Source organism: Eubalaena glacialis, chromosome 11 (assembly GCF_028564815.1).
Source record: "Eubalaena glacialis isolate mEubGla1 chromosome 11, mEubGla1.1.hap2.+ XY, whole genome shotgun sequence".
Lineage (NCBI taxonomy): Eukaryota > Metazoa > Chordata > Mammalia > Artiodactyla > Balaenidae > Eubalaena > Eubalaena glacialis.
Window position 1 is genome coordinate 39,891,017 of NC_083726.1, and position 27,437 is coordinate 39,918,453.

The 27,437-nt window shown below is 36.4% G+C and overlaps 1 protein-coding gene across 3 annotated transcripts in view; it reads left to right on the top strand.

Moving 5' to 3' along the window:
• Nucleotides 1-27,437, top strand: part of PPP1R12A (protein phosphatase 1 regulatory subunit 12A) — a 149,701-nt gene that overhangs the window by 113,189 nt on the left and 9,075 nt on the right. For 2 of the 3 annotated variants that reach the window (XM_061204151.1, XM_061204152.1), the window contains 8 exons: nucleotides 4,510-4,600; nucleotides 6,004-6,204; nucleotides 6,448-6,616; nucleotides 9,839-9,960; nucleotides 14,108-14,173; nucleotides 20,018-20,034; nucleotides 21,294-21,429; nucleotides 23,351-23,455. In XM_061204151.1, coding sequence (XP_061060134.1) covers nucleotides 4,510-4,600; nucleotides 6,004-6,204; nucleotides 6,448-6,616; nucleotides 9,839-9,960; nucleotides 14,108-14,173; nucleotides 20,018-20,034; nucleotides 21,294-21,429; nucleotides 23,351-23,455 — 907 coding nt within the window. Of the gene's footprint in view, nucleotides 1-4,509; nucleotides 4,601-6,003; nucleotides 6,205-6,447; nucleotides 6,617-9,838; nucleotides 9,961-14,107; nucleotides 14,201-20,017; nucleotides 20,035-21,293; nucleotides 21,430-23,350; nucleotides 23,456-27,437 lie in introns of those variants that run through there. The other variant, XM_061204153.1, reaches the window with a different exon arrangement.

Sequence of the window (27,437 nt, forward strand, 5' to 3'; positions counted from 1 at the left end):
TCCCCTGTTTGTCTTTTTAATTAAATTTCATTAATGGTTTCAAAATGTATATAGTTGAAAATTTGCCCCCAAATGTCTGTATGGTGATTTAAGAATATACTGTGGCTGAAAAAGATACTAATACATTTATGCCATTTTTAGGTACCCTTACATATGTACTTTTAGATATTATGTAAAGTTACTGTGTACACTATTAAATTCCACATTATTGTTGACTTTTCCTGTTTTTATTGATCAGGTTTGGATGAAAATTTTCTGTTTTCATAAAGATTTCCAATTGATTAATTGGAGGGAGGAGGCATTGGGGAGCAGGGAGGAGAAGCTAGTTTTACATAGATGGAGCATGGCGAGGTTCCCTGGTGGCCTAGAGGTTAAGATTCCAGGCTTTCACTGCCATGGCCTGGGTTCAATCCCTGGTCAGGGAACAGATCCAGCAAGCCTCGCGGGGCGGCAGAATATCTAGATAGGTAGATAGATAGATAGATAGATAGATAGATAGATAGATAGATAGGTAGGTGGAGCAAGATGGCAAATTCTTTCATTGTTTAGGCATTTCTAATTCTCCATAGTCTTTTCAAACTGCAAAACAGTACCTTACTAATAACTTCGTATTTGTAGTATGAATTCACATGGTTCAGTACAACTACTCTTTTCTACCATTTTCCCTTGGCTCAGTCAGCTCCCATTTGTCCACTTATTTTCCCCCTGGAAGGAAAAATGCTGAGTGAGAAGCAAGGGCTGGTATTCAGTTTTTTAGAGATGTAATTTGGTTGACTAACCAAAATATAAATATTATAAATAAATATAAATATTTCAGCCAATAAATGTCAGGGAAATAATATATAGAATAATTGCTTTTACTGAGGGAAAAAAACCTTAATTTAAAAATAACCTTTGGATTGTTCAGAAAATAGTGGGCAATCTAAGACTAGTAAGTAAAATTATATACCCTATACAGTTATACGAAAGAGATCAATATGACAATATGATATAGTAATGGAATTTGGTGTGTTCTGCCATCTTTTTGATGATCACCTCTTTGGAATTAAACAAATATTAAAAATATGAATTATTTGTCTTCTCTACATCCTGTTCTTAGAGATCTGCTCTGTATAGACACCTCAAGGAGGAGAAAGGAACTGAATTTCAGATGGGGACTATCAAATATATTTCCTATATTACAAATCGATAGGCTAGGTTTTTATGCTAATTTGGAGCAAACGTTTGTATGGAAATTTTAAATGAACAGATTTTACAAGTCTTTCAGCTAGTAATTTTTATGCCCCTGACCTACATATGTTAAACCAGATATGATAAATAGATTTATTAACTTTCATGGCAGCTTGAAAGTATTGAAAAGTAATCTAGGCTTCTTGGGAGAGAGTGTGATGGTTGATAGTGCTATTTGCCATGGGGTAAAGGGGCATAGTGACAGTGCAGTTGTTTTAAACTATATATGAAAACTTCGTACATAGTGGAAATAAGAATTCAGTCTTTCATGTCCATTTGTACTTTCAGAGCAGCTCATGAAATGCTAAAGTGATACATGCAGCTGTCTAGGCTGCTATAAACTTTTGTTAAACTAGATTTGCTATCACATTTAGGTTTCTTCTCTTTCTGTTATTTTTTTTTTCCTCATCTGGTGGAAGTCCAAAAGGCAGTAAATTGCATAGGACCAGTAGATGCATAAATAAGTGTTAAATGAATGGATGAAAAAAAATAGCCATTTCACAGGCTATTTCACAGAGAACTTTTACACATTTAATAGATGTACCACAAAAGAAAAAAAAAGTTTTTCCTCCTTAAATGGTCTTGGAAATTGCTGAGTTAAACACAGTTAAACAGGTTTCTTCCCTCAGTCCTTTTCAGACCTTTTAATATGTTGTTATTTTCCTGGAGAAGGTTAGAATGTATAGTATTTTCCATATTTATATAATCAACTTCTACAACAAACAATACAAAAATCGTATTCCAGAATTAATGTTTCTTAAACTCTAATAACAAATTTATTGGTTATCCTCTTTCTTGTCCCAGAAAATCACTGGAGTTGTAATAAAAATGAGAAAGTATCTGTTATAGCTGAATAAAAACCTTAAAACTCAAGAGAATTGATATATAGACAGAATAGAAATAATAAAACAATGGGAGAAAAAGGAATATCAAGCTTTTGAGCAGCATAGAAGGGAGAGAGGGCAGGTATCCTACCAGTTGTATTCATCTCTGGGTTTGTGCGTTGGTACAGATGAAGCCATACAGAATTTCAACTAAGAGAAAGTTAAACTACAGAAATGGTGATAAGCAAAATGTTTTATTTAGTGACTTCTCCCTTGCCTTTCACTTTTAGGGAGACAAATTTTTTTTTAATTAAAAAAATTAAAATTGTATTTTATGAACTTAAGTCAGTACTAGTTTTTAATAGAAACCAAATTTGGTAGGATAGAGCTCTTCAATGAAATGCTTCAATTTGATGAGCTGTGCCTTATTGATGAGATAAATGTAGTGCTACTATGATAGCAAAAAGACATAATCATTCAGGATATTCTAGAAACCTAGAGGTAAAAAATGATAGAAAACATACAGATAAAGAGGAAAAAAAAGTCTTATCCTTATGATATAGTGCCATAAGTTATTCAACCGAATAGAGAACACAAGTGATATTTTCTCAAAGCAGATGATAAAAACAACTTAAGTCAGAATATAGAAGTGATGGGATTTTCATCTAAGTTTGCTGGATGTCTCATTCAAGTAAAAACACCCTCTTGAGAATTTCTTGACTTACCTTGCTTTACAGTTTATCTGTGATTAGAGAAGCAAGAAGAACCAGTCCTCTAGAACTAACTTTAACCAATAAGTAGGAGTTAATTGATGAAATTGAGGCAACCAGGATCTTGGGTGAGAAATGACTGTGTCATCTTAGGGTTAGTTATCCAAGGAGACAAATCCTAGGAATAATGAATCTTGTATTCTAGTTTTAGAGAGACAGATTCCAAAAAATTCAAGACTTTGGAGGGAGCGACGCATTCCTATGTATCAAAAAGAATGAGAGTTCTCTAAAAAGAATTCTGAAGGAACTGTAAATAACTGTAAGGTGTTTGAAGATGTGTTATACTCTCTGAACTTAGAGCTTTAAAGGACACAGAAAAAATAAAACATAAGGCATAAAACAAAGAATAAATTCTAAAGTTTGTTACGAATATGTGAATAGTGTCAGGGAGGTTAAAGAGCAGAATGAATTACAAATTGAGAAGAACACTAAAGCTAACATGAGAGTTTTTAAAAAATAGCATTTGGGGATAGGGGTATGATGATAGGTTATTGATAAACTTAATGAACAACAGAAAATAAAGATACTCAAGTTCAGAATGTTCTGTGAGAAATGTGAGCTAGATGGTAGTGTAATTAGATAAAGTGTTAACAATTGAACTTCCCGAATAATATTGATCATTAGAGGGAAGTTTTATGTTGCAGGGCTCTGTCTTGTCTTTGCTTGTTCAACCCTTTAATTCATTATTTACCTCTTGACATAGATTGCATGCTTTTTTTTAATTTTTTTTAAATTTTATTTTATTTTTTTTATTTTTGGCTGTGTTGGGTCCTCGTTTCTGTGCGAGGGCTTTTCCTAGTTGTGGCGAGTGGGGGCCACTCTTCATCGTGGTGCACGGACCTCTTACTGTCGCGGCCTCTCTTGTTGCGGAGCACAGGCTCCAGCCGCGCAGGCTCAGTAGTTGTGGCTCACGGGCCTAGTTGCTCCGTGGCATGTGGGATCTTCCCAGACCAGGGCTTGAACCCGTGTCCCCTGCATTGACAGGCAGATTCTCAACCACTGCGCCACCAGGGAAGCCCAGATTGCATGCTTTTGAAATTGTGCATACCTTGTGACAGGATGGAACATAGGCTTAGATTTATAATATAAAATCTAGTGAACATAAATGCCAAATCCTCTTCTCTGTATCAGAAAATCAGCGACCCAAGAATAAGATGCTGATTTTAAAGCAGTTTGTGTATAAAAACACTTGAATTTTTAGAGAATTTAAAGTATGAACAAGAGTGTGATGTCTGCCAAAAACATTATTAGTAAATGCACAATGACAAGAATGCAGGGAGTGCTGCTTCCTCACTAGTCATCCCATAGCCTAAATATTACATTCAGTCCTTTACCATAAAAAGACATTGACAGTCTAGAGTTTAGCCTTGTAACTTCACATATCGTCTAGGATGGTGTTGCAGGAAATCAAGAAAGGAGCTAAGAGGAATGATGTTACATAGTTTAAAAAAAAACAAAACTGTGGTTAGGAAGAACTTTAAAAATATGTTAATATGAGTAGTTCCGATCTAAAAAACTATCAAATTGCATTGTTGAATTTCAGAGTGGGTTTAACCATTTTCTGAAGACTCTTTCTTACAATCCATTAAAATGCTAAATTTAAATGTTTCACTTACACACGTTCATGTGTAATTATATTCACAGGTATTGTATCTCCAAGTGACCATTTTTATTTATTACTGTAGATCATACCTCACTCCTGTTAGAGATGAAGAGTCTGAATCCCAAAGAAAAGCAAGATCTAGACAAGCAAGACAGTCTAGAAGATCAACACAGGTATATTTAATGTGTATAATATATAAAAGTTCAAAATAAATTATCTTTCCCTTTTTCACATGTCTGTGAAAATATTGATGTCACTATATAATATGAGTAAATCTTAAAAGATAAAAGTTGCCTTAGTAATCCTACCGTAGCCTTTTTATGTGGCTATACTGTTAATGTTACATTTCGTCTAAGTAGCATATGCCTTTGTATCTCTTTAAGTATTTATTTTTCTATTCCTAATATAGTGTCTGGCTCAGGGTATTTGATCAGTGTTAAAATTAATCATATATGATGTGTCATAATTATTAAAGAATTCTATGCGTCTTTGGAAGGTATGGGAAATAGGTCTTTTATATTAGGTATATCAAAAAGCTGATATATAAGTATGAGAAAAATGTCACTCAAGCTAGTTATCATCTTCTTACCTCCTTGCCACTCTCTCTCCTATATTTCTTGTGTCTTCCCTTTCCTACAGTTGAGGGGCTCCAAAGTCCAGATTCAACTGTTTATTTATTTTATTTATTTATTTTCTTTATTTTTTTGGCTACCTCGGGTCTTAGTTGCAACACGCAGGATCTTCGTTGAGGCATGTGGGATCTTTTCGGTGAGGCACGTGGGCTCTTCGTTGCAGCGCGTGGGCTTCTCTCTAGTTGTGGTTTGCGGGTTTTCTCTCTCTAGTTGTGACGCGTGAGCTCCAGAGTGCATGGGCTCAATAGTTTGCGGCACGTGGACTCTCTTGTTGAGGCACGCGAGCTCAGTAGTTGTGGCACGCGGGCTTAGTTGCCCCGCGGCATATGGGATCTTATCTCCCCGGCCAGGGATCAGACCCACATGCCCAGCATTGGAAGACGGATTCTTTACCACTGGACCACCAGAGAAGTCCCCAGATTCAAGTGTTTAATCCTTGCCATTACTTAACATATTTTTTCTGTCCTCGTACCTTAACTTCTTGAAATCCAACCTATTCTTTTCAAGACTTAACCTTCAAAAATTACTTCTTTACTGAAATCTTCTCTGTGTGCATATACATATACAGAAACATAAATACATATAAATTTAATATATAAATAATGCATATATTGGCTTTTCCTTCTTTCTCTGAACTTCTTGGGAATATTTATATTCATATGGTCAGTTCCTGTGCTATTCTGTTAATCTCTTGAATACAGAGACAACTTCTTACACGTATTTTATTTCTTTCCCAGTACCTATTATTGTGCTTGCTCATGATGATTCTTCATAGAGTGAATGTGACTTGCTAAGTAGAAATTCTGTTTCAATTTGCAAACCAATTCCAAACATGCATATTTGACTTTTAATACATTCATATTTAATATATCTACTTATAAAATATTCCTTTGAAATGAGCCTTAATGCCTTTCATAATTAAATTTATCTTTTTTTGGGTGCAGGGGGTGACATTGACTGATCTTCAGGAAGCTGAGAAAACGATAGGAAGGAGTCGTTCTACCCGAACCAGAGAACAAGAAAATGAAGAAAAAGAAAAAGAGGAAAAAGAAAAACAGGATAAAGAGAAGCAAGAAGAAAAGAAGGAGTCAGAAACATCTAGAGAAGATGAATATAAACAGAAGTACTCCAGAACATATGATGAGGTAATAGTATACCAACAACACCGCTAGGTCAAGTGGCACGGATAGTTCTTGTGATTCTCAAAATGCAAGAGATTTATATACTAACAAACCATATACAAAATATTCATAAGGATTTTAACTGGAAATCTAAATTATTTTGACATGATTAGAACATTACTTTTCCTTTGAAATGAATTTAAGTGTCTTATATGTTTTTATCTATGTTTAATATTTCAAATGGGTGTTAATTTTAATGTTTCACAGACTTATCAACGCTACAGACCAGTATCAACTTCAAGTTCAACCACTCCATCCTCTTCACTTTCTACCATGAGCAGTTCACTCTATGCTTCAAGTCAGCTAAACAGGCCAAATAGTCTTGTAGGTATAACTTCTGCTTACTCCAGAGGATTAACAAAGGAAAATGAAAGAGGTAAGAAGACCAAATTTTGAAAACACTTTGTTTCCTTAAGATTAATTCTTTGAGTTGGTTTTTCCTAACTAATAGTTTAACAGAAGAGAAACAACATCCTAAACTGGGACTCATTCTACCTAACCAGAAAGAACATGATGGTTGAGAATGAGAAAAGTAGAAAATAAAAACAGAAAATAATATGGTCTGGCATTGATACATGTATCTTTATTGCCTTCAAAAATCTTTATGTCCATCAACATAGAAAAGTTAGTATAGAAAAGCTGGTGGGGTGATTATTTCTAGGAGCAGTTTATTAATGTTTCAAGTCATTTCTTGCATATTATGTAGATATCTTTTAACTGTTTTCTGTGAAATTGTTTTAAACAAGAATCATTTAACATATGTAATGTCCTTGCCAAAAAAACTTATTTTTATGCTTATTTCTTAAGAAATAGATTTCTTTTTCAGCTGTATATTGGCATATTGATGCTATTAACATTTCCTATTATTTCATATAAACTTCCTATGTAAACACTAATTAGCTCCTCCTTTAAATAAGAGATGGCTACTAAATAAAATTATTCCTAACTGTAGGTATTTTATATTTTAAAAGCAAAATCTCGGGCTTCCATGGTGGCACAGTGGTTAAGAATCCGCCTGCCAATGCAGGGAACACGGGTTCGGGCCCTGGTCTGGGAAGATCCCACGTGCCGGCGAGCAACAAAGCCCGTGTGCCACAACTACTGAGACTGCGCTCTAGAGCCCGTGAGCCACAACTACTGAAGCCCACGTGCTTAGAGCCCGTGCTCTGCAACAAGAGAAGCCACCGCAATGAGAAACCCGCACACTGCAACGAAGAGTAGCCCCTGCTCGCAGCAACAAAGACCCAGCGCAGCCAAAAATAAAATAAATTAAATAAATAAATAAAAAGTAAAAAAAAAAAAGCAAAATCTTCATAGTATTAGTCATGATAATATCAGTAATCATGTAGGAATAAACTTCAGAAAATTAAATTTTTTTCAATTTCCAGCTGGCTTTTCTTTTGTTGGTCATTGAGATATTTCAGTTCTTTAAACCACTAAGTGTGAGGCCCATCTAATGTTTGTAAAAATTTTGAGCCAACATTTAAAATTAGGGGTATCTGCATAAAGTTCAGATTTCTGTCTTCTGTTGAAAAGTTGGAGGATATGGCAATGCTGGCTCTGAATTCTCACAGGTCAACAATTGATGAGAGCCAAGTAGTAGCAGCCCCACCCCCACCCCTTTGGAGTAGTGCCCTCCTGGCCCATTTTACCTCTCTACGTAACCTGGATGGCCACTCTGTGTGTTGGAGTTTGCGACCTTTGCTGTAAACTAATTCTAAAAGCAACTTTAAAACCCCTCTTAATACTATAATTTTGGGGTTTCTTTTTTTTTTTTTTTTAATTCTTTTTTTTTTTTTTAATTATTGATTTTCTTTTATCTCTTTTAAATTTTATTTATTTATTTATGGCTGTGTTGGGTCTTTGTTTCTGTGCTAGGGCTTTCTCCAGTTGTGGCAAGTGGGGGCCACTCTTCATCGCAGTGCGCGGGCCTCTCACTATCGCGGCCTCTCTCGTTGCGGAGCACAGGCTCCAGACACGCAGGCTCAGTAATTGTGGCTCACGGGCCCAGCCGCTCCGCGGCATGTGGGATCTTCCGGGACCAGGGCTCGAACCCGTGTCCCCTGCATTGGCAGGCGGACTCTTAACCACTGCGCCACCAGGGAACCCCTGGGGTTTCTTTAGCTTCTTTTTCTTCACAGCAAGGAGACAATGACACAAGGAGCCTTTTAAAAATCATTTTTAACGTTACTTTGTTCCATATATGTCTCTTTTTTTTTTTTTTTACAATCTTTTTTTTTTTGGCTGCGTTGGGTCTTCATTGCTGCGCAAGGGCTCTCTCCAGTTGCAGTGAGCGGGGGCCACTCCTTGTTGCGGTGTGCGGGCCTCTCATTGCGGTGGCTTCTCCCGTTGTGGAGCACGGGCCCTAGGCGCGCAGGCTTCAGTAGTGTGGCTCGCGGGCTCTAGAGCGCAGGCTCAGTAGTTGTGGCACACAGGCTTAGCCGCTCCATGGCATGTGGGATCCTCCTGGACCAGGGATCAAACCCTTGTCCCCAGCATTGGCAGGCAGACTCCAACCACTGCGCCACCAGGGAAGCCCTGTCTACTTTTTAAAGCATATTCAGAGGCCCTAATATTCTTCTAGTATGTAAGTCTGAAGCTATTTTAACTATCCCAGGAAGGGAACAAATTTGAAGACTAACATTTGTTTACATTGATTTGTTTTTAATAAAAGATAATTTTTTCCCCAGCAACAAAAAAGAAGGTTTGCTCTTAGATACTAATAGAAAATTCAATGACTACTGTATTCATTACTGCTGAAGGAGGACTGGGAATGGTAGAAGCAGAAACTGATAAATTTGTATGATGCCCACTAGCTGTTCCATCATTATGCACTGTTTGGGTATAATAACTATCTTGAAGTGTTAATGTTAGGTATAATAACTATCTTCCTGTCAGACGTTAATAACTGGGACCCCATTCTCTTCATAGGATTCAATTATTTTCTGTTCAGCAAATAGCAAGCGTGTCTTTTTAGCAAACTTTTTGTTTTAGGCACTAGAAAAATGAAGTAATTAAAATTAGTTCTTATCTTGATTCTCAAAAACGTATCTAATGAGAGATACAGATACATGTTTTTTTTTCTTTTTTTTTTAATAAACTTTTTTTTTTTTTAACTTTTTTTGGGTTTATTTATTTATTTATTTATTTATTTATGGCTGTGTTGGGTCTTCGTTTCTGTGCGAGGGCTTTCTCTAGTTGCGGCAAGCGGGGGCCACTCCACATCGCGGTGCACGGGCCTCTCACTGCCGTGGCCTCTCTTGTTGCGGAGCACAGGCTCCAGACGCGCAGGCTCAGTAAATTGTGGCTCACGGGCCCAGTTGCTCTGCGGCATGTGGGATCTTCCCAGACCAGGGCTCGAACCCTTGTCCCCTGCATTGGCAGGCAGACTCTTAACCACTGCGCCACCAGGGAAGGCCCCCAGATACATGTTTAAGCCAAGTGTTTTAGGAGCACTGGGAGGGGCAAAAATTATTTCTGATTAGAGAATTTTAGAAGGCTTCACAAAGGAGGTTGACTTAGAATTATTTTCACATTTACACTGCAAAATACTATCAAGATACATGGCTGCCATATGATTGATTTTAATCCTTAACAGAGGGAGAAAAGAGAGAAGAAGAAAAAGAGGGAGAAGATAAATCACAACCTAAATCAATCAGAGAACGACGGCGACCAAGAGAGAAAAGAAGATCTACAGGAGTTTCATTCTGGACACAAGATGTGAGAACCTATTAAGATATAACTACTTGATAGTATGCTTAATCTTTCCAAGAATGTACACTAATGATTTCTTATATGCCTCAGATTATATATTCTTTAGATCATCACTATGTGTTTGAGCTGACATATTTAAATCAGAAGAGTTCTTCTTTATAAGAATAAACAACTACTTAGATTTCTGGTATTAAAAGCAAGAATACTGTCCCAATATTGGAATAAAAATAATAATGGCTGCAGCTCAGTGTACAGATGTTGATTATTGTATAATGGCTAAACTGCTCATTTATCTTAGCGGTTCTTGAAAGAAAGATGCTTTACATTTAATCCTATTTTCATGAATATGATTATGATATACATAACAATTATTTCCATCTCAAGTGATGCTGGATAGTTACAGTGCTTTACTTATCAAATTATAACAATCCTATAAACTTAAATTTTTTTTCTTGATTCCCTGATTTTATGCCTGACATTGATATTCACATGCAAGAGAAAGAAGAGCTATGGGGTAACGTGGTTAAAGTGAAATTTATACTGTTTCAATACAACATATACCTACAGAAAGGCAAAAATAATTTGGTTTTGGGAGGATTGTTTTTTTAGCCAGTTGATTTTTTTTTTTCGTTAAAAAATTTTTTTAATACAGAAAAGTTCAAACATAAAAAAGTATATGGCCCCACCCCAGGTATTTATTGTTTAAGCTAAATCCCCACCACTTTCCCAACTCCCGTATTATTTTGAAGAAAATCTTAGTAATATCATTTTATATGTAAAAACTTCAGTCTGTATTTTTAAGAAATAAGGACACCTTTTTAAAAAATATTAAAATTTTATTTTTAAAAAATAATAAAAGTAATCACAATATCATGATCATGTTTATTTTTAAATAAATTGACAATAAATCCTTAATATTGAATATCCAGTCAGTTTTAATGTCCTGTTGACTCATATTGCCATAAATGGTTTGTTGTAATTTTATTTTATTTTTTAAATAGTTATTTTATTTTATTTTTATTTTTTTGGTTTTTTTAAAATCTACAATTCCTGAATCTTTCTGGGCGTATGGCTAGAATTTATTTGCTCTGTTGCGAGACCCTCCTCAGTAGGCATTTAGTATTAGATTTCTCAGTTTTGCCATAGACTGTTTTATTTTTGGCTGCATTGGGTTGCTGCGCGTGGGCTTTCTCTAACTGTGGCGAGCGGGGGCTACTCTTTGTTGCGGTGCTCGGCCTTCTCATTGCGGTGGCTTCTCTTGTTATGGAGCACAGGCTCTAGGCACATGGGCTTCAGTAGTTGCGGGGTGTGGGCTCTAGAGCGCAGGGTCAGTAGTTGTGGTACACGGGCTTAGTTGCTCCACGGCATGTGGGATCTTCCCAGACCAGGGCTCGAACCTGTGTCCCCTGCATTGACAGGCAGATTCTCACTGCGCCACCAGGGAAGTCCTAAATAGTTATTTATTTATTTATTTTGGCATCGCCGGGTCTTAGTTGCAGCACACGGGATCTTTTAGTTGCGGCATGAGGACTCTTAGTTGCAGCATGTGAACTCTCAGTTGTGGCATGCGTGTGGGATCTAGTTCCCCGACGAGGGATCAAACCTGGGCCCCCTGCATTGGGAGCACAGTCTTACCCATTGGACCACCAGGGACGTCCCTGTTCTAATTTTATACTTTGCTGATTTGAGTAGGAACCAAATAAGGACCATACATTATGATTAGTTATTTCTTTAAAGTCTCCTGTAATCAGTTATGTCCTCCATCTCTTTTTTTCTTACAGTTATTTTTGAATGAACTGGGTTATATCCCTGAACTGTAGTTTAACACAGTCATGTAGCTTTTTATGTTTCCTATAAATTGGTAGTTCGAGGTAGAGAAATGATCAGATTTTGGTTCAGTATTCTCTTGGCAGGGTGTTTTGTCCTCTGTCAGGAAGTACATGATGTCTGGTTGATTCTCACTGATTGCCCAGTAACATTTTAATAAGAGTAAAATAAAACCTCACAGTCTTAGCACCTTAACATAGTAACTCTTACTACTTAAAAATTATCTTTTTAATAACTTAACATGTATTAGGGGTTTAATAGGCAAAGCTTTATTATATAGTATTTATTTTTCCCCAGTTTTATTTACACCAGCTCTCCCTTCAAAAATCCACTTTCTGGAGTCATACACTTAACCAGCATTATAAGAATTCTTCCTGAGATCCATATGGGCAATACTCATCTTTTTAATTTGAGCTTGCATTGAATTGTGTTCTAATCAACCATCAGCACAAGTCTCCTTCCCTTTTCATGGCCTCATGATTGAACCTATATCAGACAATATACAAAAAGAACCAAGGGCTCTGTCAAAGATAAGGTAGAGTTTTTACTCTGTTATATTATTAGGTTTCCTTTTTTTTTTTTTTTTTTCTTAGTTACTACTTTTCAGGACCTCTGAGCCTTCCCACATTTTTTTTTCTTTTTAAATAAATTTATTTATTTATTTATTTTTGGCTGCGGTGGGTCTTCGTTGCTGCGCTCGGGCTTTCTCTATTTGTGGCAAGTGGGGGCTACTCTTCATTGTGGTGCGCGGGCTTCTCATTGCGGTGGCTTCTCTTGTTGTGGAGCACGGGCTCTAGGCACGCGGGCTCAGTAGTTGTGGCTCGCAGGCTCAGTAGTTGTGGCGCACGGCCTTAGTTGCTCCGCGGCATGTGGGATCTTCCTGGACCAGGGATCAAACCCGTGTCCCCTGCATTGGCAGGCGGATTCTTAACCACTGTGCCACCAGGGAAGTCCCCCTCCCCACTTTTTAAGTTTCCAGTTCCTGTGTTCTTCCATGAAACAGTAACGCATAAAGACAATTAGTTCGGGCTTCCCTGGTGGCACAGTGGTTGAGAGTCCGCCTGCCAACTCAGGGGACACGGGTTCGAGCCCTGGTCCGGGAAGATCCCACATGCCGCAGAGCAACTAAGCCCGCGAGCCACAACTACTGAGCCTGCGCTCTACAGCCCGCGAGCCACAACTACTGAAGCCCGCGTGCCTGGAGCCCGTGCTCCACAACAAGAGAAGCCACCGCCATAAGAAGCCCGTGCACCGCAGGGAAGAGTGGCCCCCACTCGCCGCAGCTAGAGGGAGCCCGCGCGCAGCAACAAAGACCAAACTCAGCCAATAAATAAATAAATTTATTTAAAAAAAAAAAAGACAATTAGTTCATGTTGCGGAATTAATACATTTATATTAATAAGTAATACTGGCAGTAGCAGCATTGATTTCTCCTGTTCACTTAGTAACTTCACATATCATTTTTGCTAGGTACCACATGATAGTTTGTACAAAGATCCTCTATAATCCTTAGGGCAATTCTATAAGGTTTTTATCCCCACTTGTGGAGGAGATAACTGTGGCTCAAAAATTTTTTTAATAAATTTACCCTAAGTCACAGAGCTGAAAATAGCTGTACCAGTGTGAAATAGGATGATTTAGTTTTAAAGCCTGTGGTATTTTTATAGTGAGCCTGAGCCAGATATGTTTGATTGCAAATTTCCCTTTTCTTTCAATCCTTTATGGTTTGTTGAGATGTTCAGGCCTTCTAGTAGAATATTCCTATTGTCTGGGAGTCTAGGTTTTTAGCCTACTGAGACCTTAGTTTTCTATTTGGTGTGCTGTAAATTCCCAAAAAATTTCTAGATAGCTGAACTACCTAAATATAATAGGACTGTTGTATAAATCTTGCCAAGCTTATAGAATAGAGCTTTTCTTACTTAATGAGTTTCCTATTTTTGCTGCCTCATTATAGTTGAGCAGCTACATAGTATCTATATTGACTATTAAAGTACATGCAGTAACATTACAATATAAAATTGAGTATCATCTTTTTCATGCTAAGCCTCCAGCTTAGCATGAAACACATGAAATGTGTTTCCTAAATCAGAATGTTAGGTAGATGGTCTTTCTTCACCGTATACGCTAACCTACTTATATTGTACCATGCAAACAAAATAGGCTTCCTCTAAATAAGGCAAAAAAAGTCACACTTAAAAAACAGTTTTCCTTTTGATCCATTTCCTGTTAGGTTTTTCTCAAGGGTCATTTTAAATTACAAAAACCCTAATGTATTTAAATATTAACCGTTTGAAATTTATCTTTACTTTTCTAAAATCTATTTTAGAGTGATGAAAATGAACAAGAACAACAATCAGATACAGAAGAGGGATCCAATAAGAAAGAAACTCAGGTAAATAACATTATTTTTTGTATTTAGAAGTGTTCGTATTTTTTAAGGGTTACTTTTTACTTGTGTTTATATTTATTCATGTCAGACAGTTACTGCACACTGTACCTGCCTGCTGGGGATAGACCATCAGTGGTTTTCTGGAATCAGGCGTGGAGGGACTGGAAAGGGGCACAAAGAGTATTTTAGAGACATTGGGAATGTTCTAGATCTTGATTGTAGAGGTAATTTTTTGGATATACACAACTGTCAAAACTCATCAAACTGTGTACTCTAAGTGGATGTAGTTTATTGTATGTAAATTAACCTTCAAACTTGAAAAGAAAAAACAAAGAAGAGAATACAGGTTTCCACTGCTGTCCAAAAGTAGAGTGTTCCATAATCTTCAGTAAGCCACATAAAGTGAAGAGGGAATTACCTTAGGACACATCTTGCTACCGGATGCAAGAGATAAATTGAGATAAATCGCGGTGCTCAAAGACACAGTCCAAAGCTGTGGCAGCTTAAACTGAGTGTAGTTCCCAGGGAAGGAGCTTGGCGGTGCCTCTTTTGCTGCTGAGGGTGTGCTGCCTCTGTAATGGCTCGCTGTAAAACATGTTGAGTACTGTTTGCACTTTTTGCCTTTTTTCGTAAAAGCAAAGTGGCGTAAACGAACTTTTGAAAAGCAGGGGCTACCTGTAATACCTTTGACCAAAGAAAAGTATCTAAAGAATATCCAGAAGTAGTGCATACCTTACCAGATCCAGATTTTAGTTTTGTAAATGGCGAAGTTGTATTCTGGAGAAGATAATAGGTCATTTTAATTTTCTTTACATTTGTTTAGAAATGTAGTGTCTCTAAAGGATTTTACATTCATTATCACAGCTGATCTTCCCAATAATGTTCAGGAAAAGCCCCCCCACCTCGCCCCCTCAGTATTGATGAAGAAACTAAGGCAAGTTTGAATGACAAGGTTGCATAGCTAGCAAATGATGAAAGCTTCTTCCCACTAGTTTTTTTGCCCCTCTGTTCCCTCTTGTTTGGCTGTGCACAAAGCTGACATACTTAGAAGAGCTCTATTCACATAAGAGTAGATCTGTACAACATAAGTTAGTCTTAATGTTTTAAACTCAGCACTGTCTAGCCTGAAATGGTATTCTGATCATATTTTCTTCATTTTGACTTGGCGTTCCTACATAAAGCTGTTAAAATTACTTTCAGTCGCAGGGACCTACAATAATGTGAAGTGCCCAGAAGTTGGTTCTCTGTGCTAGGTGACTCTGGACATTACTCTTAGGGCCTATTTTGACCCAAAAGTTACTTTTATTTTACCTTTAGATAGCCAGACAGATTGAGGAATTAATTACTAACAAGGGTAAATTATTTGCAGGGCAAAAGTTTTGTCATTTTTAAACCCTTTGCCTATCAGTTGTCAGCACTCCCCCATTTCACCTATGTCTCTTCTTTATTATATTCTGTAAACTTGTCCATCATCTTCCTTGCCCATTGGTACACTGTGAACTCCCATCTTTCAAGGAAAGACAATGGACAGGTAAACAAAAGCAAAGGAGTTAGTAAACCATCTCCAGCTGACACTTCTCACTGCCATATCACCCAGATACCCCATCCCAGCAGGCTGGGATAGGAGGGGAAAGATTTTCTGGCTTACAAAGTTGTGATTTTGAAGCATATTGATATATGTTGTATTTAAGTTTTACTGTTAAAATTATACATGAGATACATTAAGGTTGAGTAGAATATTGTTTCTATGAAGAAAATTTTTCTTAGTTCCAAACAATTTAAATAGTTTTTGTTCATTTTAAATAGAGGATTGTTTCGATCTTACTTTGTGCTAGCATTTTTTTCAGTTACAAGTAACGCAAAACCCAGCTTAAACTGGATTAAACAAAGAGAATTTATTATAATTCAGTTATATTACGCAACCCTCTATGTCAGACAAGGCCTACCACTGATATATTGCAGCCGTTTTGCTGCTAATGTGGGCTACATACCATCTCATCTAAACTTAATGACTGCTGTACCATGAGGAAAAGGAAGAGTGGAGGTTAAGACACTAACCCATAGTGTCTTTACAATAGACTAGAAAAGTGCTTCCACTAAGTAAGTGTTGCTCTCTTACGAAAATTTGTAACATCAGCCCTTTTTTTTCTGTGAAAAAGTATGAGCAACACAATTCTTCGGTGCATTTTCTGAAATAGTGTTATCATTACCTCAAAAGTGTGTTTGATAACAAAACTTGTATTCAGTTTATAGAATCCCAGTTCACCAAATTGAACAATGGCTTTGTAGCATATACTTTTTTGCTTCAAAGTAAATTTAAGTTGCCAAAAAGTTGTTAAATATTTTGAATTACCTGTGAAGCTACCTTCAGGATATAAATTAAAATTAAGATGAAATTTGAATTACTTTATCATAATATGGTTCATTATTTCCAAAAATGGGGCTTCTGTTGCTTGGTTTATTATAATTTGCTTTCATTAAACTATTGGATGATAAAACTTTTACCATGAGAAGAACATTAGTAATAAATCAAAAATTTAAGTAAGACAGACACCAAGGCAAGAAACTAAAAAGAAAAGATTAGCAGATTTGATTATTTAAACATGTAAAGCTAGAAAATGGCATAAAAGACACCCTTATTAAAATTGAGACACATTTGCTCAGTTAAAAGTAAATAAGCTGGACTTCCCTGGTGGTGCAGTGGTTATGAATCCGCCTGCTAATGCAGGGGACACGGGTTCAATCCCTGGTCCAGGAAGATCCCACAGGGTGTGGAGCAACTAAGCCCGTGAGCCACAACTACTGAACCTGTGCCCTAGAGCCCACGAGCCACAACTGCTGAAGCCCGTGCGCCTAGAGCCCGTGCTCCACAGCAAGAGAAGCCACCGCAATGAGAAGCCCCCACACCGCAACGAAGAGTAGCCCCCACTTGCTGCAACTAGAGAAAGCCTGTGCGCAGCAATGAAGACCCAATGTAGCCATAAATAAATAAATAAATTTTAAAAAAGTAAATAAGCTTAGCCCTCTTTTGTAACATTTAAAATACTAATATTTGTACTATTTAAAAGACAGTAAAATAGAGGCAGAATCCATGAAATTTATAAATGTTACAAAAGAAGAAATATAAATGGCCAACAAGCTTAAAGTACATTTACTCTCATTAATAACCAAAGATATAACAATTAATACAAAAGTGAAATTGGCAAAGGTTAATAATGCTTAGGTTTGGGATGATTAGTATTGAAATAGGCATTTTCATATAAGATTTTGGGATTATAATTAATATGTTTTCTTGGGAAATCAGTTTAGCAGTACAAATCTGAAGGCTTGAGAAAAAGTTCATGCCTTTTAGCTTAGCAATTCCACTTTGAGAAATTTATTCCCAAGGAAATGACTTAAGTTTGGAAAGACAAGTCTAAAGTGTTAACAGCAGCATGGCTCTTGAAGCAAAATATTGAAAACATCCTAATTGTCTATTAGTTGGGAATATATCAAAATGTATTTGCATGGATAGATATTTTATGTGTTCACAAAGATATGTGTACAGAAAAGATTAACAGTGGTTATCTAGGGCGTTTGAGAGATGGGGAATTATAGAGGAACTTTTTATACTGTGGTATTTTATATGAGCTTATGGTACTGTAATCAGAAAAACTTAAAGGGCATTTTTACTTTGGAAAAATAATTTTAAAACACAGGGGGGCTTCCCTGGTGGCGCAGTGGTTGAGAGTCTGCCTGCCAATGCAGGGGACACGGGTTCGAGCCCTGGTCTGGGAAGATCCCACATGCCGCGGAGCGACTACGCCCGTGAGCCACAACTACTGAGCCTGCGCGTCTGGAGCCTGTGCTCCGCAACAAGAGAGGCCGCGATAGTGAGAGGCCCGCGCACCGCGATGAAGAGTGGCCCCCGCTTGCCGCAACTAGAGAAAGCCCTCGCACAGAAACGAAGACCCAACACAGCCAAAAATAAATAAATAAATTAAAAAAAAAAAAAAAAAACCAAGTATCCAACACACAAATACAAAATAGAGTGAAAGGGTTTTGTAAATAAATTAATTAAATTAATTAAAAAAAAAAAAAAAAAAAACACAGGGAACCACAAGGACATTATGCTAAGTGAAATAAGCAGGTCACAAGAAACACATACTGTATGATTCCACTTAAATGAGGTACCTAGAGTATTCAAACTCATGGGTAACAGAAAGTAGAATTGTGGTTGCCAGGAGCTAGCGGTAGGAGGATATGGGGATTTGTTTAATGAGTATAAAATCACAGTTTTGCAAGATGAAAAAAATTCTAGAGAGCTGTTGCACAACAGTGTGAATATCGTCAGCGCTACTGAACTATACTCTTAAAAGTGGCTTACATGGTATATTTTGTTTTATGTGCTTTCTACTACAATTTTTAAAATATAAAACATAACCAATACTAGCACCATGCTTTTTAAAGGCAAAGAAGTAGAATTTGAGTGATTTCTGTGACTACTTGGAGTTTTTATTTATTCTTAAATTTTAAATCAGTGAGCCAGAGTGCAGACTGTGAGGTGAGATGTGATGTTTTCATTTGATATGTATACATTTTATTTCATGTGTGGCTAGTTTCCTGAATTTGGATAAATAATATCTTTTGTTTGTTTCTGCTCTTTTTTTAAATTGAGATATAATTGACATATAACATTATATTAGTTGCACATGTATAAAGTTGTTATTTAATATTTGTGTATTGTGAAGTGATTAGCACAGTAAGTCTAGTTAACATCATCACCACACATAAGTACAAATTTTTTTTCTTGTGATAAGAACTTTCAAAATCTACTCTTTTAGCAGCTTATGAATTTGAATGATATCATGAAAATTGAAATTTAACTTCAAAATTGTTCATTATTATAAAACTAAAGAATAAATCAATAAAGTAAAGCATTACATCAAAAAAATAGGAAGCAGGTAAGAAATTGGTTTTGCAAAGGAAACTTAAATAGACTTAGGAGGACATTTTTAGTCTGAATGAGACTTCAGACAGTCCCAAAGGAACCCAGTAATTTCACAGTGCATTCAAGGGTAAGTATAAATATCTAAATTCAGAAATTTAACAAACCATTTCTGAATAGTTATTTTATAGAAAATTATAGATTAAGTGAGTGTTTCAATAGAAAGAGAAAGAGCTAAAGATGACCACCCCAAAAAAATTCTTTGACTTCAATAAGACGATTTTATCCTATTAATCATTTCACCATTTAGATAAGAAGAGTTTTGGAACTTCAGTATAGCATACCACTTGCTTAAGAAAATTAATTATAATTTCCTGTCCCTTAATTGCTAAACTTTGAAGGAATGTATAGCTGGATTTCCAGAAAATAAATTTTAAGCAAAATATGTATATACTGTCATACATAAAATACTTTAGGCATTCATTTGTTTGTCTCTGATGGCCTCAAGAACAGAAAAATGGGAGAGATAATTGCTTTGAGATGTCCCATAATAAACTTGCATTTCTTAATATAAATGTTACTTTTTCCTGCTAAGCGGGTTGTAAGTAATGGATATGTCTTAGTCTCTCTTTTTTTTCCTTCTAATTAAAAAAATAATGTATGGTGCCATTTTGTAGAAATTCACAAAATATGACTATAAATTGGCAAAGGTAATTGTATAGTATCAGACAAGTAGAAATATACAGTGACTGTTCTAGAATTTCTTTGTAAGAACAACCACATTAAAGTGTATATAATAAATAGGTGTTAGTTTAATAGTGTGAAAATAGTATTGATGTTAAATTTTCTTGATTAATCAATAAGTTACTTTAATGAAAGCATAAAAATTTAGTTATGCTTATGTTTTTCTCTCTTTATAGACGGATTCCATTTCTAGGTATGTTTTACTTTTTTTTTTTTTTTTTTACTGACCTTTTTCTCATTTTTATCCTTTCTAAAAATATGTTGCTAGATATTTATGAATTTTTTACGTTGGTAGAATTATTTTAATAAAAAAATCTATAGATATTTAGATGACCTGATAAGTGTTAATAGCTTTCTTTACCAATGGCTTTACTTCTAGTTCAATAGTTACAGTAAGTCACTAAGAAAGATTTTTTCTCAGATATTTGCAACAGTGATAACTTTTCTTAGTTTTCCTAACCATCCTAAGTTACTTCAACACTGACCATCTCATTATTCACATCAGAGACTGATGAAACCCACCAGAAATTTATTTCACTAGGTATTCAGAATCTTCTCTCTTATCCCTGCTTCAGATAAAAGAAAACCAGTGAAGACACTTTTTAGAAGTGTCATCTAGCTCAAATTGTTCATCTTTTCAGAGAACCTCCACAATATCCTTGAATCTAATTTTTGTTCCTCTTGCCCATAATTGTTAACCAAAGCCTTGTAAAACTAAACAAATTTTTATATACTGATGATTCTATTGAATTGAAGTGTAGAGGCAGTAGCATTTATCAGAAAAAGTAACCCAAATTCAGAACTAGATAATAAGAGGATCCTCATTTTCAAATGAGATATGTTCTTCTTGTTTAGGACAAACTGTTCTGTTGTCCCTCGGTATCCCTGAGGGATTGGTTGCAGGATCCGCCCTCCCCTGCCCCCCCCCCAACCCCCCGGCTTCCGCAGTGGATACCAAAATTCACAGATGCTCAAGTCCCTTGTATAAAATGGCATAGTACTATCTATCACTTCGGATAGACTCTAGTTAGTTCATCATCTGAAATGTTACTAATTTTAAAATACAATTTTATGCCACTTAAAAAAAGGAAAAGTGCTACCAGTTAAACTATAATACCCATCAATTGTAAGCCTTGTTCTGATTTTAGAGATGTTAAAATGTGGGGGGAAAAAATGTACAGTTTAAAATTGTTGAAATAATTTATCATGATGTAAAACCAGTTTTGACTTTCAGATATAGAGATTTTGAACTCCCCTTCTCAAATAAAGGAAATTAGTGTTAAAAATAACTTCCCATTTATTTATTATATATCATGAAAGTTAATTAGATAACCGATGAAGGAGAATATTACCTACTATTTTGGAATATCTAGTTAAATATACTAGGATGCATGTTAATGTAAGTTGTGAAAGCCTATAATAAAGATTTTGACTCAAACTCATCTTTTGAAGATATGAAATCAGTTCTACATCAGCTAGTGATCGGTATGATTCCTTGCTGGGTCGCTCTGGATCATACAGTTACTCAGAAGAAAGAAAACCTTACAGTAGCAGGCTAGAAAAGGATGATTCAACTGACTTTAAAAAGGTACTGGGTTATTTATTTATATTTAATTTAAAATAATCTTTTTGTTGAGATTTTTATGTTTGGATATTACTCCTGGAAACGCATAATTAAATCAGTTTATTGAAATAACTTACTTAAATTTTCAGTTTTTGGCAATTAATGGTAAGTAGAATATAAAAAGCTGTTTGTTTATTTGAAGGAAAAGGGAAAGTACCCAGGACTTCCTGCACATTTAAGTCTCTCAGGCCAGTACTGTAATACTGTGGTTGAGCTGAAAGGGGGCACTGAGTAGATTTGGGGTAGGGGGAGGGTGTTGTGTGTGCGTGTGAAATCTTTTCTTTATTTGTTAATAGGAAGCAGCCAAACAAAGAATATAGCTTTTCCCAGGACAATATAGTATTTCCTAGGTAACCGAAAAACTTGTGATAGTTCAAGTGCTGTTAAGGATTAAGGATGGAACTAATTAAGAAATAAGTCCTGGCAACAAAATAATCTAGAATTCTGAAGATCATGATTCTTCATATTGTAAGCTTTGAATAAACCTAATGAAGTTTGTTGTGGAGGAAAAAGGTGTGTGGTATTTGTACATGTCCCCAGGTATTTGGCGGCTATTTGAATCACCCACTTTCTTACAAGCCAAATCAACAAGCAAAGGAAGGTAGGGGGTCAGTTTATGTTAGGAATAAGATTCATTCGTTCATTAAAGAACTGAACACTGAATTGTGCTTAAATTAGTAGTGAAGTTCTGCTCATGGGCAGTGGAGATGGAGATCCTGTCCCTGCTCTTATGAGCATCTTCCAGACAGACCTTATCATATAATGATACAAATCAATGGATAATTTTTAAATTGAAACCATTATCCTGAAGTAAAGAAACAGTTTTATAAAAGTGTGTAACAAAAGAAAGTGACAGGGCCTGAGGATAGATTTCCTAAGGAAGTAACACTTCAGCCAAGAACAGAAGGACAATTAGTAGTTAACTGGCAAAAATGGGAGAAAAAAGTGTTCCAGATGGAGAGAAGGGCAAGCACACAGACCAGCCTGGTGGTGGGAGGGTACATGATGTATTGAAGTAATTATATTTTCAGTATGGCTAGTAGAGCGAAGGGGATGGTGGTGTGAGTTTGCACCTACAGATGTGTAGGCTGGGACCAAACCATCAGTGCCTTACAGGCTGTTTTAAGGATTTCCTTATACTGAGAACATTGGGAAGCCATTCAAGGGTTTTTAATGTATGGAGGTTAATGGAATGGTTGGCCTATGAAAATTATTAGATTGTCATTTTGAAAATTTAACTCTTGCTGCTTTGTATAAAACAGATTAAAGAGAGGTCAGGAGAACAATTCTAATAATAGAAATGTCTAGGTAAGAGATGATTGTAGACATCTATGGTTGTAGTAGTAGAGATGAGGAAAAAAGAAGTAGTAGATTCAAGTGCTATGAAAGTGTTCAAGAAATATTTCACTTTCCTTTCACCTTTAGTAAAAATAATACAAGTATAATGATAAATGCAACTGATACTCCCATCTCAGTATAAGGAATTAAAGAGTGAATGATAGGCAGAAAAGCTCACAGACCCCAAATAAAAATCATAATGCTCCTTAACTCCAGCTGTGGTCACTGTGCAGCTGTGTGGTCCCTCTTTATCAGATAACTGAATTTTTTTAATGGAGACTGAAAAGTCAGGATTTTCAGTGAAGTAATAAATTTTAAATACCAGAACTAGTTTTTAAAGAGTTTATGTGGGACAAATACACCTGAATAACCAAAAATTTCTGCCTTGAGACCACAAAGCATTAAAATATTTTTTAATGCTTTTCTTAATAGTTCATATGTTACATTAATCTTTCTGTTTTAATATTGTAAAGTAATCAATGGGAAATCTTCTTAAAATAGTAAAAAAGCAGAAAAGTAATTTGTTCTTCTCCCCTAATTTGTGTAGCTTTATGAACAAATTCTAGCTGAAAATGAAAAGCTCAAAGCACAGCTACATGATACAAATATGGAACTGACAGATCTTAAATTACAATTGGAAAAGGCCACCCAGGTTTGTACCTTTTTCTCTTTGTTACTCTAAAGGTAATGGCTGTGATTTATTCTATCTAAAAATTGCATTGAAATGTTCTCTTGTGTTCTAGATATAAGTTTGGTTATTGATAATAGCTTATTTATTAATAGGACAGAATCAAGATAATACAGTTTACCAATAATTTACTTTCTTCTAAAGTAAATTTAAAATATGGACATATATAGCCTTACGGTAGAAAGTCAAAGTATTTTTAAGCCTTTTAATACCTATGTTGTGGTACATGAAGGATTTTAAATGCTTATTTCCAGCATACCAAATGTAGCAAGGCAAAGTATCTATACAGAATCTTCTTAAAGCCATAAAATTTTGTATAATAATTTTTATTCATTATGAATGTTTCCTGTTTAATCAAAAAAACCTGATTTGACATAATAATTCTGGAAGAAGATAATTTTAGTCATAACTCCTTTAACCTTCCTTCTGTGCAACAACCTAGCAGAGATAATTTTAGACAAGAAAACTAGGATAGCCAAGCAGAACTCACAGCCTTGTACATATGATCTAGGATGTGTATGATCTAAGAATTGTTTCCCAAGCTCTTTTTTCATAAAACACTAGTTCTGGGAGATAGTTCTGGCACATTCCCTCTTCCTTCTCTTGCCCCCCTTCAAAACCAAAAAAAGAAGAGGAAAGAGCTTTGTGATCCAAGAAACTGAGAAATACTATATATTCTATATCTTGGAGATTTTGCAGGGTTTATTTATATGTTAAAGGCTCTAACAAGTCCTGTAATTTTTAAGGAAACAAACTTGTTTAATTTTAACATAAGACTTTCTAGCATAAACACATTTCTGCACTAAACTTTTAGAATCCAGTTTGAAAACACTGATCTAAAATGGCATCTTCAGTTCTATAAATGAGACTGCATACTTTCTGTGACCATTCTTTTATACTCATCTTTCTCATAATTTTTAAAATTACTTCTCTATGTTGAACTTACACTTATTACCAGGTCCCTTTTTGTTGTTAACCACTATTACATTGTGAAGCAATTGTCTATGTACAGTGGAGATTGTGCTAAAATTGCAGGTATCACGCTAACCTTGTGAGGTTATGAAGACTCAGATTCCATCAGGTAATGAGGGTTTACTATGAAGATACACAGTGAAGTACAGCAGAACAAGAACACGTTTCATAGTGAGGTGTCATAAAAACTTGGACTGTCACACAAGTTTAAACTTGCCGTCTTACACTTAGGCTTCATGGTAAACTGGAATGTCATCATTCTTCAGGTTGCATTAGGAGCTTAGTGAGCCGCTGCAAAATATCATAGCTAGTTCCCTGAAAATAGTTTCAGCTCTAGGGATTTGGTCATAATATTTTCTAAATAAAAATGTCCACTGCTCCCTACTGTAGTATTCTGTCTTATGGTGACTCAGCTAATCTGTGTTTCCACTGCTTACTGCCATCTCTATGTTTCTCTGCTTTTCTGCCTACTCTCTTGTCATCTAATTCTTCCTATATGTTTCTCATTCAAACTCTAGAAGAGAGGGGAACTGATAGAATTAGCCAGTTATCATCAACGTGAAGCAGTCCTGTTAGTGCCCATGGACCTATTAATGACCATTTCATAGGACACTGGACAACTATTGCAAGCTTCCTTTGGGTCAGGTACCAATTTCTGATCCCATTGACTGTGGCCAGAGAAATAAGTCACTGCATTAAAGAGTATGACAGCTTCTGCCTTAGCAGGCATTCTAAGTATCATGCCCAGTATACTGAATTAATAATAGGAGGGGTAATTAGAGTATGAGATATTGAGTAAATATTCAAAGTTAGTATCTTACACTATGTAAATGTCATTTCAAAAATTTAGGGATATATGTAAAAGTAAAACTGATAGGACATTAAACTTTTTGTTCAATTTTAGAGTTACTTATCCTGAGCATTTAAGTCTACTGTGAATCTTTCCACCTGATGTTTTTTTTTTTTTTTAACATTTCTTTTGTAACTGTTCATGAATATACATAGTAGTGGCAGTTTTGATAGTCACGTGGAATTTTTCCAAGGGAACGATCATCCTATTAGGAATTAATCTTGGGAATTCCCTGGTGGTCCAGTGGTTAGGCCTCCGTGCTTTCACTGCCGTGGGCCCGGATTCAATCCCTGGTTGGGGAACTAAGATCCACTAAGATCGTGCAAAAGGCGCAGCGCAGCCAAAAGAATTAAAGTTGAAGTTTAGGTCTATGTGATAGTATTTAGCCAAGGACTCTAGAATCCTTGAATCCTGCCTTAACCCAGCCACCCTACTTCCTGTACAGTCTCCAAGGGAGGGAAATAGGTTAATTTACCAGAAACCAGTTGATGAATAATTATTTTGTCAAATGTCAATTCACCAGGTTTACCGATTGTTATTTTAACAGCTTTAACTAGAATATTTACCAAAAATATTAACTAAAGTTGGGCTTCCTTGGTGGCGCAGTGGTTAAGAATCCACCTGCCAATGCAGGGGACACGGGTTTGAGCCCTGGTCTGGGAAGATCCCACATGCTGCAGAACAACTAAGCCCATGAGCCACAACTACTGAGCCTGCATGCCCACCTAGAGCCCGTGCTCCGCAACAAGAGAAGCCACCGTGATGAGAAGCCCGCGCACCGCAATGAAGAGTAGCCCTCGCTCGCCTCAACTAGAGAAAGCCCGCGAGCAGCACTGAAGACCCAACGCAGCCAAAAAGAAAAACAGTAAATAAAATTAATTAATTAATTAATTAAAAATAAAATAAAAACATCAAAAGTATATCAGAATTAGCTGAAAGTCTCATCTTTTTAAAAATTTATTTATTTATTTTTGGCTGCGTTGGGTCTTCGTTGCTGCTCACAGGCTTTCTCTAGTTGCGGTGAGTGGGGGCGTCTCTTGTTGCAGAGCGCGGGCTCTAGGTCGTGGGCTTCAGTAGCTGTGGCATGCGGGCTCAGTAGTTGTGGCGCACGGGCTTAGTTGCTCCGCAGCATGTGGGATCTTCCCAGACCAGGGCTCGAACCTGTGTCCCCTGCCTTGCAGGTGGATTCTTAACCCCTGCGCCACCAGGAAAATCCCTGAAAGTCTCATCTTATTTGAAATTCTGAATTTGATTTCTAACAGTAAGCAATGGGAATACATTAACTTCTATTTTTCCAGAAAGAGTAAGCACAAAAAACAAAATCATTTAAAACAACATATTAGGAATTCCCTGGCAGTCCAGTGGTTAGGGCTCCGTGCTTTCATTGCTGAGGGCACGGGTTCAATTCCTGGTTGGGGAACTAAGATCCTGCAACCTGTGCAGTGTGGCCAAAAAAAAAAAAATTAAAATAAATAAAACAAGTTAGATGGCCATGATTTAGATCTTTATTTATATACTATAACGTTAAAAAAGAAATTGTGCAAAAAAGGGTCAAAAAGTAACTTGGCTTTCAAGCCCTGATGATACAAAAATATGAATGTTGAAAGGGTTAACAGAAGAGAAAATTATATAAAGAAATGTTTGTTTTGTTTTGTTAATTTATTTAATTAATTTATTTACTTTTGGCTGAGTTGAGTCTTCGTTGCTGCACACGGGCTTTCTCTAGTTGCAGAGGCTACTCTTCGTTGTGGTGCACGGGTTTCTCATTGCGGTGGCTTCTCTTGTTGCAGAGCATGGGCTCTAGGTGCACGGGCTTCAGTAGTTGTGGTGCACAGGCTTAGTTGCTCTGTGGCATGTGGGATCTTCCCAGACCAGGGATCGAACCCATGTCCCCTGCATTGGCAGGTGGATTCTTAACCTCTGCGCCACCAGGGAAGTCCCCTAAAGAAATGGTTTTTATTTTATTTATTTATTATTTATTTATAAATTTGTTTATTTATTTATTTTTGGCTGCTTTGGGTCTTTGTTGCTGCGCGCGGGCTTTCTCTAGTTGTGGCAAGCGGGGGCTACTCTTCATTGCAGTACGCGGGCTTCTCACTACAGTGGCTTCTCTTGTTGTGGAGC